Raw genomic sequence first — 26,979 nt, forward strand, 5'->3', positions numbered from 1 at the left:
CTATAGACATATGACGCCCACAGATGGGATCTCTCATCCTGGGTGGGCATCATATGACGTCCTCTGATTCCCAGCCGTCTAGGGGGTGCACGTGCGCTCACCAGCGGCATTGCTCGGGACCCGGTTTGTGTGCCGCGATTGCCCGGGAACACAGCAGGACCGTGGATTTGTGTATGTAAACATACAGATGCACGTGCTGTCCGAGGTAAGGAGACCCGATTGGTCTCCTCCCCTTGTGAGTCCCCTCCCCCCACAGTTAGAATCACTCCCACAGGGAACATATTAACCCCTGCAGATGCCATAAATCTATCCCATATTTTGTAGATGCTATAACTTTTGCACAAACCAATCAATAATCGCTAATTTTTAATTAATTAATTTATTTTTACCAAAAATATGTAGAAGAATACAAATCGGCCTAAACTGTGGAAAAAATTCTTTTTTTTTTTTTTTTTAATGGGATATTTATTATAGCAAAAAGTAAAAAATATTGTATTTTTTCAAAATTGTCCCTCTTTTTTTTTTTTTTTTTTTTTTTTTTTTTTTTATAGCGCAAAAAATAAAAACCGCGCAGGTAATCAAATACCACCAAAATAAAGCTTTATTTGTGGGAAAAAAAGGACGTAAATTTTGTTTGGTTGCAACATCTTACGACCACGCAATTGTCAGTTAAAGCGACACAGTGCCAAATCACAAATGGTGCTCTGGTAAGGAAGGAGTTAAAATCCTCCGGGACTGAAGTGGTTAAGCATGCATGCAAAAAAGGCTCTGGCAGGGAACTCAGGAAGTTGTGGAAGCGATGGCCAGCTAATCGTCAGGTCTCACAACATGAAAGGAGATGTTCAAGTAAGATTATATTGAATTCTTAAACCTAATCATTTTTATTGCCATTACAATACTGATATACAATTCCACCGTTTTTTTGTTTTTAAAAGTCAGCAGCTACAAATACTGCAGCTGCTGACTTTTAAAATATGGACACTTGCCCGCCCAGCGTGCCCATGATGTCGGCACCCGAAGCCGATCTCTCGGGTGCTGCCGCTGCCATATTCGGTATGGGAATCAGGAAATGAAGCCTTGCGGCTTCACTTCCCGGTTCCCTACTGCGCATGCGCGAGTTGCGCTACGCAATAAGGATAGTCCCCGCTGTCTCTGGGATCCGTGTGTTTCCCAGCAGACAGCGGGGGCCCTGCAGGAAGTGGCGTAAATACCCGCAGAATCTGCGACTATCTATGCCCGGAAGTGGGTGCAAATACCTGTATTATACAGGTATCTGCACCCCCCTCCCCCCTGAAAGGTGCCAATTGTGGCACCGGAGGGGGAGAGGGTTCCAATGAGCGGAAGTTCCACTTTAGGGTGGAGCTTCGCTTTAAATATATGCTGTGACATTAGAACTCCTTTAACCACTTCAGCCCCAGAAATGGCCTTAATGACCAGGCCATTTTTTACGATACGACACTGTTGCTTTAACTGCCAATTGCGCAGTTGTGTGACCCAGTACCCAAATTAAATTGATGCCCTTTTTTTCCCACAAATAAAGCTTTCTTTCCCTAATCGTCTTTCAGGACAGCCACTATGAGAGATAGACTCCTCCTCTTCCTCTGGAAACACTGCGCCAGCCCATAAATTCTTACTTCCCCTGCCGGACCTCAGTTATTAGTGTTTCCTCCGGCGGGGAGACACTGTGCAAGGAACCAGGCCGTTCAGTTGGGGAGGCTGTGGCCATTTTTTGATGTTAAAGAGCCCGGTGGATAGAAGCAGGGGCTTCGTTTTAAAAGCCGGGTTCAAACCGTTCGCACCCAACGTCCGCGGGTCGGACGGGTCGAACGGTTTACTTACCTTCACCAGGTACTGCCACCCCTTCCGAGTCGAGCGCGGCTTCAGGTCGTGGGGGACTCCTATCGCGTCTACAGGGACGCAGCTGGCAAGCCGTTCGGATGATTTCCCTGTACGGGGGTACAGTCCGCCTCCTTTTTTTCTTGAACCGAGCGGGCCGAACGACGGGCGACGTCGTATCCGGCGGAAAACGAAGGCTTGACCTCGATCGACTTCCGGTTCCGGGTCGTGGAGCTGATAGGAGGGCCGGGCACAGGCGGGAGATGAGTTCAGAACGCGCACAGGCAGCGTGGAACTCGGTGTTAAGCAGCCACCTGCAGTCATGTCGGAAGCCGAGGCTCAAACGACCGACTCTATCTCCAGCATTCCTAAGGTAAGAGCGCCCTGGGGAGGGGTTCTCTCTATCTAGGATCCCCCCACCCCAATGTATGGTTCTATCATGGGTGGGGGGGCAAACCCCCCTGGGTGGCCGGGGGGGTGGGGAGGCTCAGATCCCTTCGTTTATAATAAGGGTCTAGTGCACTCCCAGGGTTGTATCCCGAGCGTTTGACTCTGTTTTTTCTGTTTTTTCTTTTTTCCTTTCTTTTAGAAAGCGGCGGAAAAAACTAGGTCTACGCATAGCTCTAGAAGGAAGTGTGCCTCCTGTAGGGACATTTTAGGGGAATCTTGGACCAAGGTGTTGTGCAAAAGCTGTATTGACTCCCTTGTTAGGGAAAGGGAATCTGAACAGGAGTCAGGACTAGCAGCTTCAGTTAAAGAGCTCTCGTCCACCTTCTCCTCTTTTAGGTCCCTTTTTGAAAAATTCCAGCTTCCCACGGGTCCATCTCCCCAGGATACAACCCCACCTCTAGCACAGAGTTCTGCTCCAGTCCAACCCCCTAGTACAGGGGGGACGGAGGTTGCAGGCCCTTCAGGGACAGATAGGGAACTTCCAGACAGTTCCTCTTCTGATTCTGAGGAGGGTTCAGAGGGGGAGGACCAGGATGGGTCCAGGAAAGCCTCTAGATATAAGTTATCCCTTGATGAGGTAGAGGACCTCTTAAAGGCAATTTATACAACCCTTGGTATCCAGACGGATAAAAAGCCCCTTACCCTGCATGACCAAATGTATTCTGGGTTGGGGGAGCCAAAAAGAAGGGTGTTTCCAGTACACGATGTGTTAATGGAAACAGTTAAAAAGGAGTGGCAGGATCCGGAGAGAAAACCCTTTTTATCCAGATCCCTCAAAAGAAGGTTCCCATTTTCAGAGGACCCGGCATGCCTTTGGAATAAAAGTCCCAAGTTGGATGCCGCTTTCTCCCAGGTCTCCAGACACACAGACTTGGCATTTGAAGACATGGGGGCCTTGGCAGATGTCATGGATAAAAGGATTGACTCCCTGCTTAAAAAGACGTGGGACTCGGCCATTGGCAATCTTAAGCCTGAAATGGCAGTCACAGTTGTGGCTCGCAATTTAGAGCACTGGCTCTCTCAGATCCAGCAACATATTGAGGCAGGCACAGATAAGGAAACCATTCTGTCATCCTTCCCTACTATGCTGCGAGGGATCTCTTATATAGCAGATGCCTCTGCTGAGTCCGTCCGCATGTCAGGCAGAACAGCGGCTCTAGCCAACTCGGCCAGAAGGGCCCTCTGGCTAAAAACATGGCCAGGGGATAATGCCTCCAAAATAAAACTTTGTGGGATTCCCCTCACGGGGGACCTCCTTTTTGGCCCAGGGCTAGAGACGGTTCTAGACCGGACAGCGGACAGGAAAAAGTCCTTTCCTCTCAAACGGAAAATCCCTGTACCAACAAAGAAGGGATTTCGTCCGCAGGGGCGTAGGGAAACCCCTAAACCAGAGTCAAAAAAGAAAACCTGGCCCCAAAAAGGCAGGGGCAGAGGAGGGGCGATTTTTCGCCCTCCTATCCAGCCCAGTAAAACCCAGTGACAGTCCAACTACAGTGGGAGGAAGACTGGGGGCCTTTCTTCCACAGTGGGAAGCAATATCCCCCAATCAATTTATTTTAGGGGTAATAAGAAGGGGGTACGTCTTGGAATTCCTAAGACCACCCCCTCAAAGGCTCCTTGTCACGCATCTACCCAGGTGCAGGGTAAAGGCCGAGGCCTTGCTAGAAGCTCTGAGGGAGTTAGAGAATCAGGACGTTATTCGCAAGGTCCCGAGAGCAGAAGAGGGAAGGGGGTTTTATTCCCACGTCTTCATAGTAAAAAAACCCTCAGGGAAGTTCAGGCTGATCCTGAACTTAAAGCCTCTAAACGCTTCAGTGACATACAAGAGATTCCGCATGGAATCGATCTTTTCAGTAAAAGCGCTCCTGCCCCACAACTGTTTCATGGTGTCTCTGGACCTAAGGGACGCGTATCTGCACATCCCCATAGCGGAGGCCTCGCAGAAGTTTCTGCGCCTTGCCATAGATCTGGGCGGAGAAACAATACACTTTCAGTTTCAGGCCCTGCCATTCGGGCTATCCTCTGCACCCCACATTTTTACCAAGGTCCTGGCAGAAGCCATGGCCTTTCTTCGGCTCCAGGGAGTATGTGTAATTGCCTACCTGGACGACCTGCTTCTGTTTGCAGCATCCCCAACTCAGTTGGTCAAGGATCTCAATCTAACCAAAAGGGTCCTTACAGACCTGGGGTGGCTTCTGAACTTGGAAAAATCCAGCCTGATCCCCTCACAACAGATCTCCTATCTAGGTTTTCTGTTGGACTCAACACTGTTGAGAGTTTTTCTGCCAAAAGAAAAGGTACAAAAACTGGACAGTGCGGTGGCCTCTCTACAAAGCAACCAGCTGGTTTCCATAAGGGTTCTGATGTCAGTACTGGGTCTCCTTACATCCACCCTTCCTGCAGTACAGTGGGCAGGGCTACACTTTCGTCCCTTACAGACCTTCATCCTAGGGGTGTGGGACCACAGTCAGGAGGCGCTAGACACCCTGGTACATATTCCCCTCCAGGTAAAAAGATCCCTCTGGTGGTGGAGGAAAGTGACAAATCTGTCGCAGGGTCGTCTGTGGCTCATCCCGGTTTCTCGGGTAGTAACCACAGATGCAAGTGGAAAAGGTTGGGGGGCACATCTGGGTTCCCTTCTAGCCCAGGGCACTTGGGAAGACGACGAGTTGACTCGATCGTCCAATTGGAAAGAATTGAGGGCAGTGGGACTAGCCCTCAGATTCTTCAAAAAGGAGCTTCAGGGTCACCATATTCAGGTGCGGTCGGACAACTCGTCCGTAGTGGCCTATCTGAACAAACAAGGTGGCACCAGAAGCGGAACCCTATTGTCCTTAGCAACAGAGATTCTGTCCTGGGCCGAGACCTACACCCTTTCGCTCTCAGCCGTTTTCCTGAGGGGAGAGAAAAACGTAGTAGCAGATTTTCTCAGCCGAAAGAAGCTGAGGGAGGGCGATTGGGTTCTCAACCAGGAGGTCTTCAATCTCATAGTAAAGAGATGGGGGTCTCCGGAGGTGGACCTGTTCGCGTCCAAAGACAATGCAAAAACCCCCTGTTTTTTCTCCCTAAAAAGGGGAGAGGGAGCTCTAGGGGTGGATGCCTTGAGCCAGGATTGGCATTTCGGAACTTGCTATGCCTTCCCACCTCCAGTGTTGTTGCCAGCAGTTCTGAGGAAGTTTCAGATGGAAAACACATCTCTGATTCTGGTGGCTCCACATTGGCCAAAGAGAGCATGGTTCTCAGTACTAAAACGGTTGGCGATAGAACCTCCCCTGCTCTTGCCCCTTCGGGACGATCTCCTCTCTCAGGGGCCAGTCCTATGCCCACAGGTACACCAGTGGAAGTTAGCGGCCTGGCTACTGAGGAGGGTTTGTTAAGATCTAAAGGATTCTCAGAGAAACTAGTTTCTACCCTTCTGGACAGTAGGAAGAAGGAAACTCGCCAGATCTATGAAAGGGTCTGGTTACGTTTCAACAAGTGGTGCGCAGAGAGCTCTTTCTCTGTACGAAGCTCCTCCGCAGTGTTGGAATTTTTACAACGTGGGGCAGATAAGGGGTTATCCATCAGTACCCTTAGAGGTCAAGTATCAGCCCTTAGTGTTTTTCTGGAGGATCATTTGGCTACCAATCCATGGGTAGTCAGATTCTTTAGGGCCCTGTCCAGACAGAGACCGGTCCAGGGTCTGTCTTTTCCCAGATGGGATTTATCTTTAGTTTTGCAGAGTTTAACTGGACCCCCCTTCGAACCTTTGAAGGAGTGTTTTCTGAGAGAGCTTACTCTGAAGACAGTATTCCTGGTAGCAGTAACAACGGCCAGGAGGGTCAGTGAGATGGAGGCCTTATCAGTCAGGGCTCCCTTTTGTGTTATTTTTCCGGATCGGATAGTTTTAAAGACCGATCCAGCCTTTTTGCCGAAAGTGGCATCCAGCTTTCATAGAAGCCAGGAAATTGTTTTGCCCTCTTTTTGTCCCAATCCCTCCGGTGAGAAGGAATTAAGATTTCATTATTTAGATGTTAGGAGATGTATCCTACACTATCTGGAACTGACCAAGGCATTCAGAAGGTCAGATTCCTTATTTGTGTTGTTTTCCGGGGCCAGGAAAGGTTGTAAAGCGTCCCGGCGCACTATTGCTAGGTGGCTCAGAGTAGCCATTGAGCAGGCTTATTCAGCAGCAGGGAAAGAAATCCCAGTGGGTATTAAAGCACACTCCACTAGAGCTATGGCAACCTCCCAAGCAGAAAGAGCAGGAGCTACGCCAGAACAGATCTGCAAAGCAGCAACATGGTCCAGCTATTCCACCTTTGTTAAACACTACAGAGTGGATCTGGTGTCGGCAGGTGAGCAAACCTTTGGGCGGAAGGTTTTGCAAGCTGTAGTCCCACCCTAACTGGTAAGTGCTCGCTTATCCTCTCATAGTGGCTGTCCTGAAAGACGATTAGGGAAAATTAGAGTTACGCTTACCGGTAACGTCTTTTCCAGTAGTCTTTCAGGACAGCCCTAGTTCCCACCCGAAAATTGGGGGGAGTCTTACAAAGACCAGAGCGCAGCAAGATAATAGTATTTGATAAATATGTTATTAATGTGTTCTTGTGTCTCCCCAGCTGGCCGGAGGTATTCTCGATATAACTGAGGTCCGGCAGGGGAAGTAAGAATTTATGGGCTGGCGCAGTGTTTCCAGAGGAAGAGGAGGAGTCTATCTCTCATAGTGGCTGTCCTGAAAGACTACTGGAAAAGACGTTACCGGTAAGCGTAACTCTAATTTTTTGGTGGTATTTGATCACCTCTGAAGTTTTTATCTTTTGCGTTAGAAACAAATATACTGACAATTTTGAAAAAAAAAAATATTTTACTTTCTGCTATAAAACGTATCCCATTAAAAAAAAAATAGAAATCTGATTTCTTTATCAGTTTAGGCCAATATGTATTCTGCTACACATTTGGTAAAAAATCCCAATAAGCAAATAGATTTGCGCAAAAGTTATTTTGTCTACAAACTACAGGATAGATTTTACGGGACTGCAACATTACAGCAGACAGATCGGACCCCTAACTGACACATTTGACACTTTTTTGGGAACCAGTGGCAGGGAAGGGGTTAACACCAGGGGCGATCCAAGGGTTAAGTGTGTCCCTAGGGGATGCTTTCTAACTGTGTGGGGAATGGACTCACTTGATGAACACAGCGATCTGTTTTTCTGATTAGCAGGAACACAAGATCAGTGTTCATCTCTCACAGAATCTCTTGTTTACATCGGCAGACTGGCATTCTATCTCTCTGGGGAGCGATTTTCCGATGGGAAATGTTTGATGGGAGCTTGTTGGAAATTCCGACCGTGTGTAGGCTCCATCGGACATTTTCCGTCTGAATTTCTGACAAACAGAATTTGAGATCTGGATCTCAAATTTTCCGACAACAAAATCCCTTGCCTGTAATTCGGAATTGTGTGTACACCATTCCGACGCACATAGTTCCACGAATACCCGGAATCAAGCAGAACAGCCGCACTGGCTATTGAACTTCAATTTTCTTGGCTCTTCGTATGTCACCGCGTTCTTGGCGTTTGGAATTTCCAACAAGATTTGTGTGACCGTTTGTATGCAAGACAAGTTTGAGCCAACATCCGTTGGAAAAAAAACATGGAATTTGTTGTCGGAATGTGGGATCGTGTGTACGCGGCATTACCCTCACTAACTTCCTAATGCTGCCATAATGAGATTAGCATAAGAAAGAAATTGGCACAAAAATGAAAGGGGAACTATCCTTTTCAGCCAAGGAAGCTGCCATCTTAGCCTCTGTTTGTTCTGGAACTGCTATGATGCTGCACATGTGATCAGTTATGACACCAGACATTTGATGATTTGACAGTTTGGTTAAGAGAACAAGCAAATAAAACCGCATCCCCAGCATTCCTGAAATTTTAACTTTTTTCAAACCGTTAAAGAGAAACTTTACCCATAACAGTTTCATTAAAAAAAAAAGTTCCTTAGTAAGGAACATACATTGAACATTAATATGCTGCCAAAATCGGTGTGCGCTGTCAATTGCCTCCAGCTTTGCTACTGTCTTCCTGCTGGAGGCTGCCATTTTGCTGAAGACGAGCGCCCCAGCAGTAAATCATAAAGTGGAAGTAAACCCATCAATTTATTGGTTTCCTGGCATGCTGGGATTGCGAACTGTCACATTTGCTTGTGTCCTCAACCAAAAATGTTCCACTTTAAGTTGATGGGTTTAGTTCAACTTTAAACCCACAAATGTATTATTGCAGTTTACCAGTCATCAGATGTTGTGGATGCATTTATTTTATTTTTTTCAGTTTTATTTTTTTCCCCCTGGTGATCTGGCCAGCAACACACCTCCTCTTATTACAGTGCACCCAATCTGGATGAAGAAGCACAGGGGGACTTTTGGACCATGGCATTGTCTGGGGGAGGGGAGTGTCAAATGTACTAGCAGATTTAGATACACTAACAAATGGCAGCCAAACTCCAGCTAACACCTTGTAAGCTGTTACGGAAACTTTTTTTTTTTTTTTTTTTTCCTTTTGAGATAAAGGTTTAACATAAAATCTGATCATTGTAAGCATCCCTCCCAAACAACAGATTTACTGGCTGGAGCACAAGCTGAAAAATGGGAAAGAACATCTAAAATGAAACTAATTCAACCACCACATCTAAGAATTGTTAAGATGCAATGTAATGTTTGCTTTCGGATTTAATACGGCTTTAAAGATTTAGGCAGCTCATACACAGTGTAAATTTCTGTCCTGCAATCACGGTTTGCCAGAAAGAAATTTGCACGATTCCCACATCAACACAGTGTTGACAGGGGAATTCCTCCTATGGAGCAGTTGTCTGCTCTTGGTGGGGGAAGCCACCCCCGCTGGGAGAAGACGATGATTTTCGCTATAGCAGCCACTAGATAATCGTAAAAGAATCTGGCAGGCTGGTTGTACCCAAGTTGATTGATCTAACAACTTAGTACATTAAAAGCCTGCCCATTAGCGGTTGGAGTCTCGGCCAGTTCCTGCTGAACCGGCCAAGATTCAAACCGTGTATGGCCAGCCTTCACTCAGGAGGGTGGGCATACCCAAAACTCCCATGTGGACAGGAATACGGTTGGTATTCATTGCAGGTATACTTTACTGTTTGAGTATACAAGGCTTCTACTTTTGAGTGGACTGGCACCCTTTAAATGTTACTGTTTGGAAACCGTGCAAGTAACAGAGAAAACTCCAGTCTGTGGCAAACAAAAAGCCTCTCCTCTTCCTACCCTACTAATTTAATGCAGGGGCATGCAATCTTAAAGAGGTGGAGATCTGCCCAAACAACATGGGATGAAGTGAAAGATCACCAGGCACAGTGTCTCCTCACACCTGATTTAAACCTCTAATTGACGTAATAACATGTCGCAATCGCATGCATTGCACAGCAGTCATGGTTTTAAATCAGGTGGGGAGGAGGCAACATATCGCCTCCTTCACCACCTGTCAAACACACTCAGATCTCTTTTCAGTGCCTGCTGCACTTGTGAATGAACCCGTAGTTGCATTCAGCAATGGCACTCTTGGGCTCATTCACATGTAAAGTTGGGGGGGAAACCCTGTAGTTAAGTCACACTTTTACCACCACCAATCTCTACCCCCATTTAGCTGCTGAGGCAGCATCCAAAGGTGTACAGAGAAAGCAGCCGGAAATTAAGCCCTCTGTTGCTTTTGGTCGCTTATACCGCCTGCCAATCGTGACCCATTCAATGGGGCCACTTTACAAGTGTACTGCAACTGCATGCTTCTGCGTGGTCCAAGGGGTTAAAGCAGGAGGTGAGAAAGCAACACAATGCTGCCTGCTTTAACCCCTTGTTTTCTATACTGCATAAGGTTGCAGGGCACTTGCAGAATAGCCTGATTCACTTGAATGGGTCATACTTAGCAGGCGCTACACCTAGCAACCATGACATGGCATATAACTCCTGCTGTGGCTGCAAAATGTGTACAACCCTGGCCACTGCAGCTAAAGGGGTTCGCTTGGGGCTTGGGTGATACAATCACTACTAAACTATGGGGTTTTACCACCCCCAAACTGCATATGTACATAAACCCTTACTGTTCTGAGAACCCAAAAAGCTGCGTTCACACTGATGTGCTTTGGTTTACCTGCTGCACCGCAGTGCATCTGCAGCTTTTCTTGGGTTAGCTGTGCTTTGCCATAGACTTTTTTATTTTATCATGCAGGTGTAGTGCACTTCCTGAAAGTGCACCAAACCCACAGAATATAATAGAAGACTATGGCTAAATGCAGCTTCACAAGAAAGCTGCAGATGCACAGCGGAGCAGGTAAACTGAAGCACATTAGTGTGAAAGCAGCCCTATACAATTATGCCCAGTGTATTGCTTCACACCGACCTACAGATCTCTTCCCTGCTGCTGGCACCACTCTGGAGACCACTAGCCTGAATAAAAGGTGGAGTGCAGTTGGTATCACTCTACATGGGACAGGAGCCAGCGCTACAGAGGAGGCATTGGCTTATGCGGCTCTTCCTTCCTACTAAGCTTTACAAGTAGTTCCTCTGCGTTGCACTTTGTTTGATGCTCTGGAATGGCGGGTCAGCAAGCCCAAACCATGATCTAACAGTCACCTGCAGGTCGCTGACCCCGATTTAAAGCTTCATGTTTACCAATACATGAGAGGTGCACTTTAATATTGTTTTTATCATTGACTTTAGGAAGAATGCAGAGTATATGTATTACTTTTCGGAGCTAGCTCTTACACTGAATGCCCCCGAGGAAGGCGTCGCTCCCACAGACAGCCGCCTGCGTCCTGACCAGAGGCTGATGGAGAACGGCAACTGGGATGAGGCAAATCTAGAGAAACAGAGACTGGAGGAAAAGCAGAGGACTGCAAGGCGGAAGAGAGAAGCGGAGAGAGAGCGAGCTGGAGAAGGTGGTAAGAGGAAACCGCAAACTCCCAGTCATAAAGACTTGGAAAGAAGATGTTTGAAAGAATTCTCTATGTCACAGCAAAGATAGTCTGTTTTTTTTTTTTATTTATTTTTTTGTCACTAGTTGCTACATAATGTAACCCCCCTTTTAGTTCCGGGTTTCAGCTCCTTTGTGCCCCAGCTGCTACTTCTGTGTATGTGTGCTAGGCAGTATAGGAGTATCTGGTGTTACAAAATCTTTTAAAACATTCTCCAACCTACATTAATCTTGTTGATAAAGAATATTGTAAAGTATTATGTCCCTTTAGCTGAGGGCCATATTTTATCTGTAGTGCAATATTGTAAACTTGGACAGATTGCCCCAGACTTTGCTGTGTAGTGGCCATACCGGAGATGGCCCAACTCCCTGCATGCCCTTACATTGGAGGGTCCTGGTCAACCACACTATGGATGCACTTACCATGTATTTCAGTTGGTTACACATTGGTGTATTCCAGAGATGGTACTATGGTGCCTGGAAAGTTGTGCTTTATATGGGGGCTTTTCACCCAGACATGTTCAAGGAATGCCAAAGCTAAGGAAACCCCAGATGTGGATCTTCTGGCAACTAGGTTCAAAGTGAGCCAGGATTCCTTGAGAGTTCGTAGTCAACACTCTGGTGACACAGTGGGATCAGTTCTCCCAAATTAATTCCTTTCTGCCACTGCAACTTCTACCCCATCTGCTTTGCAACATTTGGGTGGATGGTGTTCCAGCGATCCTGATTGCCCCAGCCTGGCCCAGGAGGACATGATACTCGGACTTCGTAAACTTGACAGTGTGGTTTGCCCCAGACCTAAAACAAAAGGATACAACTGACCTTGTGCTTTAAGAGAAAAAAGGTGTTAAAGTTAACAATGCAGGTCTTTTCACAGGGTAAGAATGAGCCTTTACCTCTCACCACCTTTGGCTGGATTAATTTGGGTTCTTTTTTCTTCACTGCTGGTTTGCCCGGATCACAAGGCAATTTGTGATTGTGAGTGCAATACTTACTTTTTCCTATAGCGTGTATGTTTCATACAGACATAGTTTGTAAGGGTGTCCGATATTTGGTGCATATTGATCGTTGCAGATAGTCACACTTTGTTAGACTGGAGTCAACCCTTAATTTTACCTTGTTTTATTTTTTTATTTTTTAGAGTCTCCAGTGGATCCCTACAAACCACAGTGGTTTGACCGCAAGATGGATCCTGTGACCAAGGAAATGATGCACATCTACCGCGGCACTTACTGGGATGCTAAAGAACGGCAGGATTGGAGTACCTGCCCAGATATCTTTTAAGGGACAATGGGAAGTGACAACATCTCGATCCCCTCCCATGTCCTCTTCCACCCCATGCTCTCTCCTTCTCTTTTTACCTTCAGTGATGCCTTACTGACCCTAGTTCAGCCCCCTATTTGGATAGGGCAATGCTCTGCAGACATTCCATGATGCTTTGCCCCAATTCTGTCACTCATGGCCCATCCAAGCATTATTCATCAAACTTTTGTTTTGCAGAAGCAGTATTCTTGTCACCCATAATAACCGATCACTTTCATTCTCTTGCAATAAGAAAGAAGTCTATTGGCCCATTTGGCAAACAAGGCCTACTGTATCTTTTTCATGTTATAAGGATGCTTATGGCAACACTGCGATACATAATTTAAAAGCACTTATGCAGTACATGGGCAACAATTCCTACGGTATACATACAGTGACCACCAAATGGATTATTTAAAGGGGCAGATAATAACTACTGTACGTGTAATGAGTAGGCACTACTGAGTAGAATCACCAACTGGCTTATTATCAGGGACTTCCTTCAGCAGCTAAATATGACAACCATTGGGCCAATCCCACTACGGCGATTCTCCCTGGTCAATCTCCTTGTGTTCTCTGATAGGCTAAATGCATAGAACTGAGACATTTTTTGGAGTGGCTGGGGGAAGTGGAGAACCTATAGGATCTACCTAAGAAATGTAAAGGGTTGCTCTGCTTTGATATTACCAATTTGGAAAGTGGCTGGTTGGGTTACTCGCTGGCTTTGTATTTCTCTCTGGAACTCTAGTAGATAGACCTTCAAGTTTCCAGGAGGGCAGTTATTAAACAACATGAAGACTGGGAGTTCCTGGTGGTGCATGTCAGAGCCGCATCCATAGCTGCCAATCAAAAATCCACAGGCTATAATATGTGGATAAAATCAGTTTTGAGTTTGGTAGCTAGCAATTACTGTTTGCACTGTTTATATATCTGTAGGCAAAGACAAACGTCTTTCCTTTTGTACTTTAATAACTCACTGCTGTGTAGTTTCCCCAGCAGAATCCTCCTTCTCTGACCACGGAAGACCAATGAAAAGAAAGAAAAGTAATGTATGACCAGCAGGAATTTGTCAACCGTAAACAAAAAAAAAAAGCTATGAAATGGAAGAACTTGGAAATTTTTTAAAGTGACCCTGTCATCCAATATTCTTTCCGCTAGCATTGCTGTTAAAGTGCAGGCACTTTGTGGTACCTTTAAAATACCATTTTACTGTATTGGTCTTCAAATCAATTGCTTTGTGCTTCAGAAGGGTCGAAGGCCCAGGCCTGTGTACAGGGCTTGACTTCTCAAAATGAAATTGGGTATGTCCAATTGTCTGATTTTTAGTGGTCCTTGTTGCTCTGAAAGCCAACTCTACCAAAGGAAGCAACATTAAAGGAGTAAATCTTTTTTATAAGTAAATTTGCAAAACTGTGATACGAGAATAAATTTTTTTAAGATTATTGCAAAATTGCAACTTTACAGTATCAAAAAAATGCTGGCAGGTGCAGGCACATCTGCACTTTCAATTCCCCTGCTCTGCACAAATAATTACATGTATTGGGCAAAGTTTTGCCACTTTTTGATAGCTTTCTCTGCTGTCTTCTCCCACACATTCCTATAACCGTGATCAGCTAAAAGAAATGTTTGCGAGACAGAAGTGGGCCAGCAAGCTCTAACACTACCAGTCAGTGACAACATTTTGCTTAATCAGGAAAGCCCAGCATTTGAGCAGCGTGGAGGAGCTGAAAGCTGAGATACCTGCACTTCATACCTGGGGGCAGTTTTCAATTTTATTTTTTTAAAGCCCTTTTAAGCAGGGGCTCACACTAATAAGTTTTGATAGTTGCTGCCGGCAGAAGCATTTATTTGTAAGTGTGTAAGACAGTGCTTGAGTCTAGTGGGCAAGGCCCACTTACAGTGCATATCTTCACCACCAGGTACAGGTAGCATCTAGTTTAAAAAGGTTTGACTTTGAAGCAAGCTGAAATATGGAAAGCTTTGAGGAGCATTGATGAGCACCGGGGGCTGGAGCTTTGCCACTCGCAATGTTTCTCATTTGACCAAACAGTTAAAACGCCATTCTCTTTCTTCTGTGGCACCACACACTTTCTACCCAAACTATCTGTGGGGAAGGCTTCATCGCTGCAAGTAAGAAACCTCTATTAGGTATCAACCCTGTCCTCAGGGGCCACTAACAGGCCAGGTTTGCAAGATAACTGAAATACATCACAGGTGATAGATATAATTTGCTGCTCAGTGATTGCTGTATTCTATTCTGCATCTCCCCAAGGTAATATATAAAGCCTGGCCTGTTAGTGGGCCCTGAGGACAGGGTTGATGACCACTGTTGTAGAGGATCAGCAAGATCCAGTTCCCTGTACAATACTAGGTTCACAAACCTGTAGATGGATTTGCTTCTGTCTCCTGTGCAGGGTTTAAGCACATCAAAGCAAGTCTGATTATGCTGTGGATGTTTGCAATGTACTACTAGACTGTCCTTTTCTTTACTTTGATTTTGTTGGGGCGCAGCGTCATGCTGGCAAAGCAGCCTATGTGGACAAGCGAAAATCAAGCTTCTCTGCATAGAAAAGGTTACTGTTCACAAAAAATTAGGAACAATTATATTGCAAGCTGGCAAGTTTCAACCCAACAGGTCTTCATTGCAGCAGGTAAGACCTAGCTTGGTCAAAACACATCAGCAGAAACTACAGTCCTTTATCTGAGACTATAAACTTTAGGATGAGCTGACCCTAAACTCAAAAGGTAATTTACAGCTGTGAGTTCATGAGTGAACTGCCATCTTTTTAAAGTAGATCTAAGTAGCAGTCTTATGTTGGGGGTACTTACTAGTCAAGAAATGGCAATGTTTTCAAAGTGACTGCACTGCGGCGCTATGCTGCTTGAAGTGAAAATGGACTACTTGCTTAGGTAAAACACTTGTAACAAAAAAGGCCAAAATCTACCCTGTCAGGAGATTGTAGCTTAACTTGGCATCTACCTAATGCAGACGTGACATAAAAATATGGGAGCTGCCGTTACCAACACGTTTATACCCTGTTAGGATCTCGTCAAATAAAGAAGCAAGTCAGAGAGGCTACAGCAGCTACCATGTCTTCGGACCAATCTCCTTTATGTAAATGGGTAGACTTTTGATGCTTGTGTGTCCCATGACTAGTTTTAATTTGTATATGACCTAGTCAGCATTTCCAGAGCCCAAATCTAAACCTGGGATTACATAACAGGTCTCGGTCTGCAGAGCATTGCTCCCAGAACTCCTTTTCACCAGGTCTCCGAACCATCTCACTGCCCCCGCCTTGAGCGCTAGGGTGGGTGGGGGTGCTGTCTTCTGCCTTATGTTTGATTTAATCTCCGTGATTTTTGGGTTTGTTGTGTGCATACTTTTTATTTTTTATTTTTTATTTTTGTCTTGTTGTGGGGGAAGAGGAAGGCCGGGGACTGTACAATGTCTGACACCTCTAATATAATTTTAATTATTTTATTTTTTGGGCGAACAATTGAGGGTTTTTGCTCTGTCAGTCCTGCCCCGCCGTATATAAATATATATATATAATGTATATTTTTCATTTCTGTCACTCTACCTCTCACTATTTGTCTCTCACCTTTTTTTTTGTTTGTTTTGTGTTTTATTTTTTTGTTTTTTTGTCCGTCTCTTGATTTCTGTGCAAATACTAAATTAAATAAAGATCAGATGACAGCTCTTGAGTTCCCAGATTACTTTTTTCATTTAATTTATAACAAAAGTTTTGTGGCATGTAGATCTTATATTACAGCTACAGTGAAAAAAGCTCCACGTTAGCCTGGTCAGAGGTCACACCAAGGCAAGGGATAAACCCACCAATGTGATAGCCATTGGGCCTAGTGATTCACTGCTAATGCACACTGCATTGCTGAATAGATCAAACACCTGCTCTGCCCCTCAACCAAACTAGGAATTCTGAAACCTTGAGTGCAGAGCTAAAGTTTATTCCAGGCTGAAATACCCAATAAGTAGTGAGTTGGTGCGCTGTGATATCCTTCAAAATAACTAATTCTAAAGTGAGTAACAACTTTTAACAATCGTGCTAACGCATTTCTTCCTTTAACAGCCATAGTCATAGCTTATTTGTGATAAATAAAAAAATCAGTTAAAGTATCCTCTTCACATGCAGGTTTGTTAGTACACCCAGCTTTGGTACTGAACTACAATATGGGAGGAAGAGGAGAGTCGCAAGCTTCCCCATATCTGTAAGTACTAGGTATTTCATTGCGCTCCAGTGCATATGATGGCAGTAAGTATAAGTAGTGGTATTAAAAATTGTTTCTTTATCGTGCATTACTACAGATGTATGAACATCAGATATTGATCTTTTGGCATTCAGATTTAAGAAACTGCACAGGTTTGTGTCCCAAACCAGGCATCCTCAATCATTTGCAGCAGATGCCCTGGTAACTCCTTGGGATCTGTTTTCCCAGATCTATGCCTTCCCTCCACTACAATTTCTTCTTCCTTGCCTGTTGCACAGAATAAAGATTGAGGTATTCCAATGATCCAGATCACAGTTGTTTAGCTAAACATGAAGTATGCAAACATTGTACAGTAAATCTCTTAGCAGACGAGCTATAGGCTCTTTCAGATCTGCTACATTTGCTGTTGTATGGTCCATTCTTTTGTACTGTTTTACGGTCGCTGGCTTTGATGGCATGGCTATTGAAATTGTACAGTTGCTGTCTTTGACGGCATGGCTGTTGAAGCCAAAGTCCTTAGCGATAGTAGGAGGTTCAGACGCAGTTATACCTACCCTTCCCAAGACAGGATGGTGTACCACAGTACATGAAAAGCTTTTTTTTCTCACATTTTTTTTTTCTTTCTTTTTCGTCCTTTTCTTTCTTTCTTCTGGCCCTAATGAAGGCTTTACAGTTTGACCTTTCATACATAACATCTTTTGGATTTATTGTCTAAATAGCCTTGTCTAACATAATTATTTGTAAGGATCATATTGGTATTTAGGAAAGGGAAAGACTCTACAGGACAATGGTATATCGGATAGGAGCCTTGTAGTTCTGATTTTCATCCACAAGCTGGCGATATGACTCCCCTCAGCAATGAGCATGTGCAGCAGCCGTTTTAAATGGTCAGGTTCAAGGGACTACAAACAAGACACCATTTTCTTTTACAAGAATTTTATTGAAAAATTGAATACAACAAGAATATGCAAGTATATGATGGTTACATTGGACATAAAATAAAAGGAAAATCCAGACTGAGGGATGTTGTATATGTAGTACAGTATACAGCGGTGCAAAACACTTAAGAAATTTGAAGAGAAGGTAGATGCAAAAAAAAAACACAATCAGTTGTAATTCCTGAAAATGCTCATACCTTGTACCAAAATATGTTGTTTTTTGTGTTCATGTATAGGTTGAGTAATAGAGTGCAACATAGTATTCTTGTATCCACCTAAACTAAAAAAAAAAAAAAACTTGTGGATAAAAGAAAAAAATATAAGAAAATAATCCAGTCTGACGGTTTTGGTTGTCCCAAATTGCTATAACCATCAGTAGTAAGTTTATAACCAGGGTCACAAAGAGAAGCATACAAAAGGACGGAAAAGAAGAGAGTAAGTTAGTAGTAAAGAATAGAAAGCAAATATAGGACGTGGGGGGGGGGGGCGAGAGTCCATCCCAGGGGGGGGGGGGGTGCATGCCGGACCTTTTAGATTGATAAAAGCTGACCATTAAATCTGGATGGCTGACTATATGATATCCAGGGTTGCCAGACTCTGTGGAATTTACTATGCATGTCAGAAGCCAGGGACATTAGTTTCTCATTGATCATTATGTCATTCATGCAGTTTTTAACTGCCTCAAAGCTAAGTACAGGAGTTTTCCAAGACCGCGCAATAGTGAGTTTGGTTGCATTAAAAAGGTGTTGAGCTAATTGACGTTCCGGGCGGAGGAGTTCAAGGATGGGTTTGCATAGCAGGGCTTCATATGGGTCTCTCTTCAGGTTAGAGTGGAACATATTCCGTAAAAGAGCATAGACCCTGAACCAAAGTCTACAGACCTTTGTACATGTCCACCAAATATGGGCCATGGAATCTGTGGATGAGGAGAGTAGGAGGGGATAAATCACGCTAGCCTGTCGAGCATATAATACCACCTATAAAAGACCTTATATGCATTCTCTAGAATAAGGCCATTCCTTGAGCTTTTTGTAAGGGATATCATCATACTCTGCCAGTCTTTTGGGTCCAGCTGCTTCCCTAGGTCTCTTTCCCATTGGAGGTGATACTGTCTCACTGGGTGTTTTCTGATGGTGCAATAAAGTAGGGATATTACCCCCCGGGAGAGAGAAATAGCCCTGCGGATTCTCTCAAAGGGAGTCAAGGTGTAGGGGGTAGGTTGAGTCCGTATGAGTTGTTGAGGAAAATGTTTGATTTGAAGATGGCTATAGTGTTCCCGAAGAGGAATATCACAAGAAGATCTAAGCATTTCAAATGTGACTATTCTTGTGGGGGTGAACAGTGAATGGACATCTGTGAATCCAAGAGAATTGACTAGGGTTTTAACTGCTAGGGGGGAATAATGGACAGTGGGCAAGGCGCAATAATGGGAAGTGGGGAGATAATAGGCCAGCTGAAAATTTTACAGTCCCATAGACGTAGGGAGTGGACCATACATGGCCCAAACCATTTTCTTTTCACCATGTGACAATCGGCTACTCTTGGTTGCTCTTTTTCTTCACTTTTCTTTGATTTTATTACCTCTGACGGAGCTCTATTTAAAGAGCGAAACATGTTGGGTTTGGGTGATTTGGTTTTGGGAGCACCTTCTGACTTTATTTTCATTTAGGTCACATGATTTAATTTTAAATTAAATTTTTGTCCTGACACGTTCTTTACCGCCTCCCCATCATTTTTCTTTTTTCTGGGATGAGATATGCCTTGTGTCAGTGCAGTCTTGATTGAAAGAAATTTTTTTTTTTTTTTTTGTGGATATGGTTTTATATGCGGCTCATACAAAAGTTGTTTGTGTCCACATGGATGAGAACCCATATTACATATCAGAGAGAGAAATCTACAGTAACAGTATTTACTAGTATACTTTCTCTTTTTCTGTTCATCTGATTTTTATATGTGGCCAATAGATGGGAGGAGAGATGGATATAACACCATCTCTTGATACCAGTTGGTGTTGGTGAGTAGCCCTTGAATTTACATGCACAGCCTGGAGCCTTTATATTGAATGTAGGAGATTACAACCCTTATATTGTCTATAGGTATATAACAAGATAAGTTTTCAAAGTTTAAACTTGGTAGATGTTAATATTACCACAGAAATAGAACATCGCTCCTATAGTTATACCTATTTTGCTATGGGTAAACTTAATTTATGATATTTTTATCCTTTGGTAGGGCCAAAGGGAGAGATTGAAGGGATTTGTAGCATGTCTAAATAACTATGATATTGTGTACAATATGTTTTTCACCAGTGAGATTAACCATGACCTCATCATTTTCCTGGATTTTAAGATTGGGAGAGATGTTGATGGTGCCATTAATACAACCATCTACTGGAAACCTACCTCCACCAATAATTTGCTACATTGGGAGAGCAAACATCCTACATCCCTTTAAAAATTGGATTTTTATATACAGCTTACCTGTAAAATCCTTTTCTTGAGAGTACATCACGGGACACAGGAGCTTCATTACATAGTGGGTTATATAGGCACCTCTGGTGATTGGACACTGGTTGACCCTAATTAAAGAGAATTCCTCCCCTATATAACCCCTCCCATCTGGGAGGCACCTCAGTTTTGTAGCAAAGCAATAAGAAACCACGTAAAACCCAAGAGGGGCGGGAGCCCTGTGTCCCGTGATGTACTCTCAAGAAAAGGATTTTACAGGTAAGCTGTATATAAAAATCCCATTTTCTTGATCATACATCACGGGACACAGGAGCTTCATTACATAGTGGGATGTCCCATAGCAATGCTCAGGTTGAGGGGAGGGAGACACAGATCATAAATATAGACCGCCAGGGACCTGAGGACCTAAACTGCAGCCTGCAGTACACTGCGCCCGAAGGCGATATCCTCTTGCCCTCTGACATCCACCTGATAGAATCTGGTGAATGTGTGGACTGATGACCAAGTCGCAGCCTTACAGATCTGAGCCAGGGAGGCCTGGTGATGCACTGCCCAAGAGGCACTGACAGCCCTAGTAGAGTGCGCTTTCACCTGAAAGGGAGGAATCTTCCCCTTTAAGCTATAGGCCTGAGAAATAACTTGTCTGATCCACCTTGAGAGAGTGGACTTTGACGCTGCCTGACCCCTTCTAGGGCCTTCCGGCAGAATAAATAAACAGTCAGTTTTCCTTATCTGAGCAGTTGCTTGAAGATAAAGACTGATTGCTCTAACCACATCTAAAGTGTGTAAAGATTCTTCCTCTATGGACTGAGGATTCGGAAAAAAAGGATGGTAGGATTATATCCTGATTCCGATGGAAACCCGAAACCACCTTAGGTAGAAAGGACCCGCTGGGACGCATAACCACCCGGTCCTTGTGGATAATTAAATACAGCTCTTCACTGGAAAGAGCCGCCAATTCTGATACTCTTCTAGCCGTGGATCTGGCTACTAAGAAGACCAGCTTTTTAGTCAAGAGAGCTAAAGAAGCCAGATGCAAAGGTTCAAATGGTTGGCCCTGTAAGGCCGAGAGAACCAAATTCAGATCCCATGGGCATACCGGAGGTTTAACTGGCGGTTTTATCCGCATAGCCCCCTGGATAAAAGCCCGTACTAGGGAGTGTGATGCAAGAGGTTTTTGAAAAAATACCGACAGGGCCGAAATCTGCACCTTGATGGTGCTTATGGCCAAATTCATTTCTAGGCCTGATTGGAGAAAGGCCAAGATTCTGTTAATGACATACTTTCTAGGATGCCATCTCCTGAGTTCACACCAGGAAACGTATGTCCTCCAGATCTTGTAATAGATACGCCTGGAGGCCGGCTTTCTGGCATTGACCAGAGTAGAAAGGACTGGCCCCGAAAGGCCACGGTCTCTCAGAATGTGGGTCTCAGCAGCCAGACCGTCAAATTCAGACTGCGTAAAGCAGGATGGTAGATTAGACCCTGTGAGAGCAGATCTGGCCGGAGAGGGAGGGTCCATGGCCTGCCCACTGCCAATTTCATGATTTCTGCAAACCATGGTCGCCTGGGCCAAGCTGAGGCCACCAAAAGGACCGGCTTCGACTCCCTCTTGACCCTTCCCAGGAACCGCGATAACAGCGGGCTCGGGGGGAAGGCATAGATCAGATTGTACTGATCCCAGGGAACCGTCAGAGCATCTGACCCCTGGGCAAGCGCATCTCTTGTCCTTGACACAAACCTGTCCAGTTTCCTGTTGAATCTGGACGCAAACAGATCCACGTCTGGAGTGCCCCACTTGTGACATATGTTCTGAAACACATCGGGGTGCAGAGCCCATTCTCCTGGGCATAACTGCTGGCGGCTGAGAAAATCCGCCTGCCAATTCTCTACTCCTGGGATGAAGACTGCAGAAAGACACGGAACATGCTCTTCTGCCCAAACAAGTATGCGATTCACCTCCTTTTGGGCCACCAGACTTCTGGTACCGCCCTGGTGATGTAAGCCACTGCGGTGGCATTGTCGGACTGAATCCGAACTGGGAAACCTCGCAGTCTGTAAGACCACTCTATGAGTGCCATGTAAACTGCCCGAATCTCCAAGATATTTATGGGCAGCAGACTTTCGGTCGCAGACCATTTCCCCTGCGAGCACGTTCCCTCTAATACGGCTCCCCAGCCTGTCAGGCTGGCATCCGTTGTGACGATCTTCCATGAGAGGGGAAGAAAAGTTTTGCCTTTCAGCAAATTCCTGGTTTGTAACCACCAGACAAGACTTTTGCGTGTCCCGGGGGATAAACGCATAGGAAGATCCAGGGATTGGGGCTTCCTGTTCCAAACCGCCAGGATGCATCTTTGCAGAGGCTTTGAGTGGAACTGGGCGAATGGGACGGCCTCGAATGAGGCGACCGTCTTTCCCAAAAGTCTCATACATAACCGAATGGAGGAAGATCTTCTGCCCAGAATCAGGCGCACCAGATCTCCAATGGCCAAGGCCTTTGGCCTTGGAATAAACACCCTGCCCTGAGCGGTGTCGATAATCAAACCCAGGTAATCCAACCTGGTGGTCGGTTGCAAGGACGACCTTTCTAGGTTTATAATCCAACCTAGGCGCTCTAGATGTTCTAGCGTCCTGGTGACGCTGCGACTTAGGCACGCTGCAGTTCTCTCTACGAGAAGCAAGTCGTCTAGGTAAGCCATGACGGCTATGCCCTGAACTCTTAAGATTGCTAAGAGAGGGTCCAGAATCTTCGTGAAGACTCGAGGGGCCGTAGCCAGCCCGAACGGCAAGGCCACAAATTGAAAATGGCGCCGCTCTACCGCGAACCTTAGAAACTTCTGGTGTGCGGGAAATATTGGCACATGGAGATATGCGTCTTTGATATCTATTGATGCCATGAATTCTCCCCCTTGCAGGGAGGAGACCACAGTGCGCATTGACTGCATCCGGAAGGTCTGGATATGTAAAAACCGGTTTAGGTCTCTCAGATCCAGGATAGGTCTGACACTTCCGTTTGGCTTTGGAACGGTGAAGAGATTTGAATAAAAACCTGAACCCTGCTCTTTCGGGCTCACTTCTACTATCACACCCTGGGATAGTAACTGATCTAAGGCCAGGAATAGCGGCTTCTGCTTTACTGGATCCTTGGGGATCCTTGACCTTAGAAAACGAGAAGGTGGAATCTCCTGAAACTCTAGCCTGTAGCCCAGAGATACCGAAGAGATCACCCACCTGTCCTGAATCTCTTCCCGCCAGGCGCCTGCAAACTGCAGGAGCCTTCCCCCCACTCTGCCGAGCGGGGGCGCCCCTTCACAAGGAGGTCTTGGGGGTCTGCTTGGCAGGCTTTCGCCCCCAAGTCCTTTTCTGTCCCTGGGCTCGGCCCTGAGGCTTTCTAGCAGAGGAGGGCTGGGAAGGCCGTCGCCACTGTTTAGAGCTTGATGCTTCGGGAGAGAGAGTACGCCTGAATGAAGGACGTTTGCTCTTTTTGACTGGAAGGAGAGTAGACTTACCTCCTGAAATATTTTGGTCGAATCTATCCAATTCTTCCCCAAACAAACGCTCCCCTTTAAACGGGAACCCAGTCAAATGCTTTTTGCATGACATCTCAGCAGCCCAATTTTTTAGCCATAGGGTCCTTCGCATGTGAAGCAACATGAGGGACAAACGCGATGCTTGTTGGACAGAATCCAAAATCGCATCAATTATGAAACACAAGATGTGAGGCATCTCTGCATAATTCTCTACTTCCTCACTGGGAAGGAGTCCAAACATCTGTTTAACCTGTTCCTTGAGGAACTGACACAACCCCACGGCTGCGACTGTAGGTTGCACCACAGCGCCAGCCATGGAAAAGGAGGCTTTTAATAAGGTTTCCAGCCTTTTGTCAGCTGGATCCTTAAATACCTGCGCATTATCCAAAGGACAAGTTAGGTTTTTATTCACACAAGAAACAGCCGCATCGACAGATGGGACCCCCCATTTCTTGGTGAAACTTTCCTCCACAGGATAATGCATAGAAAACCTTTTGGGAGGAGTAAACAGTTTATCGGGATGTCCCCAATCCTCATACATCAATTTATCTATTAAAGGATGAATTGGGAAGGAACAAGCAGTCTGTGGGGCTTTCCTGACTCCCAGGGAAGAGACAGAGGATGTAGCGACTTCAGCAGCCGGCATTCTGAATGTGGTACGCACCAATTCAGTATAATACTGCACCTGCTTTCTGAGTGCCTGGGAGGAGGGGACTATCTCCTCTTCCTCTGACTCATCCGACTGCTCCTGATCCCTATCCAAAGATAGGGATCCCTCCTCATTTTCAGAACAACTATCTGAGAGAGGGATTTCAGCAGAGGGAGGGGATCTACCCCTTTTCCTGCTATCTTTTAGGGAAGCAGAAATAAAATTCATGATCCTCCCTTCAAAACCCTCCAATGTAGCCCTAAGGGAGTCCTCAGTGACATAAACTGGGGCTGCGACAGGTGCACTGACTCGTTATGAGAGGCTGGCTCCAGTCTTGCAGAGGGGGATGGTAATTTACAGGCACTTTTGGAACCCCTGGACCTAGGCGGTGACTTGTCAGTGCTCTTATTATCTCCCCCTGAGACCCTCTTACGAGGAGACATAGTACTAAGCTACAAAGCAGAGGTACTAGTACAAATGCGATCACTGTTGCGCTTAAAGTCTCACAATAAATCAATATATGCTTAAACTGCACAACCTGATGCTGAGTAGGTGTCTTAAAGTTTGCCTGGATCCAATCCCCATGGATGCTTACAGCCCACAGCTCCTGTGTCTCCAGTTACAGTCCCCTGACGCTCTGGGCTTTTTAAAACTGGCGCCTGCACAGTACAGCGCCGTGCACACTAACGTGCACGGCTCGCAACCACACCCCCCCTCCTCCATTAGGCCGGGAGCGTGCACGTGCACGAGGACCGCGGAATCCGGGGGGGGGAAGGAGAACCCAAAGGGAGCATCGTGGGACCCCTGACCTGCGTGGGACCCCTTTTTACCTTTAACTGTGGCAGGAGCTGTAAGGAGACGTGAGTAGCTGGAGAACCAGACTTTCACTGAGCGTGTTTGTATTGAAAGGCATGTAAGTATGTATCAGGCTGCTCTTACTCCCTCTAGTGGTGGAAACCAGGTAAGACATACAACTACTCACAATGAAGAAATCCATTCATATATTTAAATATATAGGATGACTTCCCTTACCTGTCCCCGCCGCAGGAATTGCTGATATCAGACCAATTCCAGCCTTCACCCATCACGGCGGGTATTGTTAGCCAATTTTCAGGTATATCTGGGGCTCTTACGAAAAGATCCTCCCACCTGGGCCATGTAGAAAGCTCTGCCAGAAACTTACGGGCGCTCTGAGTAAACAGTACCCCAAGTCTGGTTTTCCCAGAGCCCAGTCTTCCAATGGAGAGGACTTACAGGCAAAACCTCGTTTCTTCGGCAGACGAGGCCCGGGTACCATACCATCATGGGAGTCAAATATCGGCCCGAGGTATGGATCCGGTTTGTTGTAGCCCTTCGGCCCTCGCAGGGACCTGCATAGAGCTAAGTTTTACGTGACCATCAACCAGACACTGGCGAAAAAACTGAGGTGCCTCCCAGATGGGAGGGGTTATATAGGGGAGGAATTCTCTTTAATTAGGGTCAACCAGTGTCCAATCACCAGAGGTGCCTATATAACCCACTATGTAATGAAGCTCCTGTGTCCCGTGATGTATGATCAAGAAAAAGGCATTCCCATTGGAAAATTTATGAGAGCTAAAATAAACAGTCCTACTGATGTAGCCTTTCAAAATGAAAGTCTTCAATTGATTGAGAGGTTCAGTAGATGAGGTGATGATTTCAATGCTGCACAATGACAAAGATCCATCTAAAATCTTCCCAAAAAGCCCCATGATCACATACAGAAGAGGTAGAAATCGGAGAGACGTGCTAGTGCATAATCGCGTAGGAACTGTCCAAAAAAAAGTCATATTCAAACTGTTAAAAAATGTAAGAATCTGAGAAATTATTAAAGTAAAATCATTCTTCAATTGCAGTACAGAGGGAATCATTTGTTCCCATTTGTGTATGTGGGAAAGACCGTTTGTCAGTTTAGACGTAGAGTATTGGAGCATGTTAATGCACAAAAAAGAGATAGACCAATTGCTAGGCGTGTCCATGAAAAATGTGGTGGTAAAGCCGAGTTTTTAATAATCTAAGCCATAGAACCATGTAAATTGGGACCAAGAAAAGGTGACCTGGATAACCATCTATTTCAGTTGGAAGCAAGATGGATCTTCCGTCTCTATTCTCGAGCAGCATCTAGACTTAATGAAGGCTTTACATTTCTACCTTTTTGGTGCGTGACAACATTTTTTTGGATTTATTGTTTAATATCCTTGTCTAACAATATTTGTATGGATCGTATTGGTATTTAGGAAAGGAAAAGAATCTACATTTACTTCTGATCCCTTTTTTGCTCAAAATGAATTGTATATATGTACAGGACCATGCTACATGGCTAGGAGCAATCCATAATAAGTGATTGCCTTGCAGTTCTGATTTTCATTCGCAAGATGATGATAAAATTCCCCTCAGCAATGAGCATGGTCGGTGGCCTTTTTAGATGGTCAGGTTATAAATGGAGAGACTACAAACAAAAGACACCATTTTCTTTTCACCGTGTGACAGTCAGTCAGTCATTCCCCCCCCCCCCCCTTTCATTTTCCCTTTTTGTGTTGTGAGACATACCTTGTGTCAATGTGCAGTCTTGATTACAAGAACAGCTTT

The 26,979-nt window shown here is 45.3% G+C and overlaps 1 protein-coding gene across 1 annotated transcript in view; it reads left to right on the top strand.

Moving 5' to 3' along the window:
* LOC143930399 (oxysterol-binding protein 1-like) overlaps positions 1–16,260 on the top strand; it is an 88,662-nt gene extending 72,402 nt beyond the window's left edge. The window contains exons 13-14 of the mRNA XM_077454692.1: positions 11,006–11,226; positions 12,400–16,260. Coding sequence (XP_077310818.1) covers positions 11,006–11,226; positions 12,400–12,542 — 364 coding nt within the window. The 3' untranslated portion in view covers positions 12,543–16,260. The remainder of the gene's footprint in view (positions 1–11,005; positions 11,227–12,399) is intronic.
* Positions 16,261–26,979: the final 10,719 nt, after the last annotated feature.

The sequence above is a fragment of the Lithobates pipiens genome, unplaced genomic scaffold (genome assembly GCF_037356315.1).
Source record: "Lithobates pipiens isolate NorthernLeopardFrog02 unplaced genomic scaffold, aLitPip1_a1.2 Scaffold_25, whole genome shotgun sequence".
NCBI lineage: Eukaryota > Metazoa > Chordata > Amphibia > Anura > Ranidae > Lithobates > Lithobates pipiens.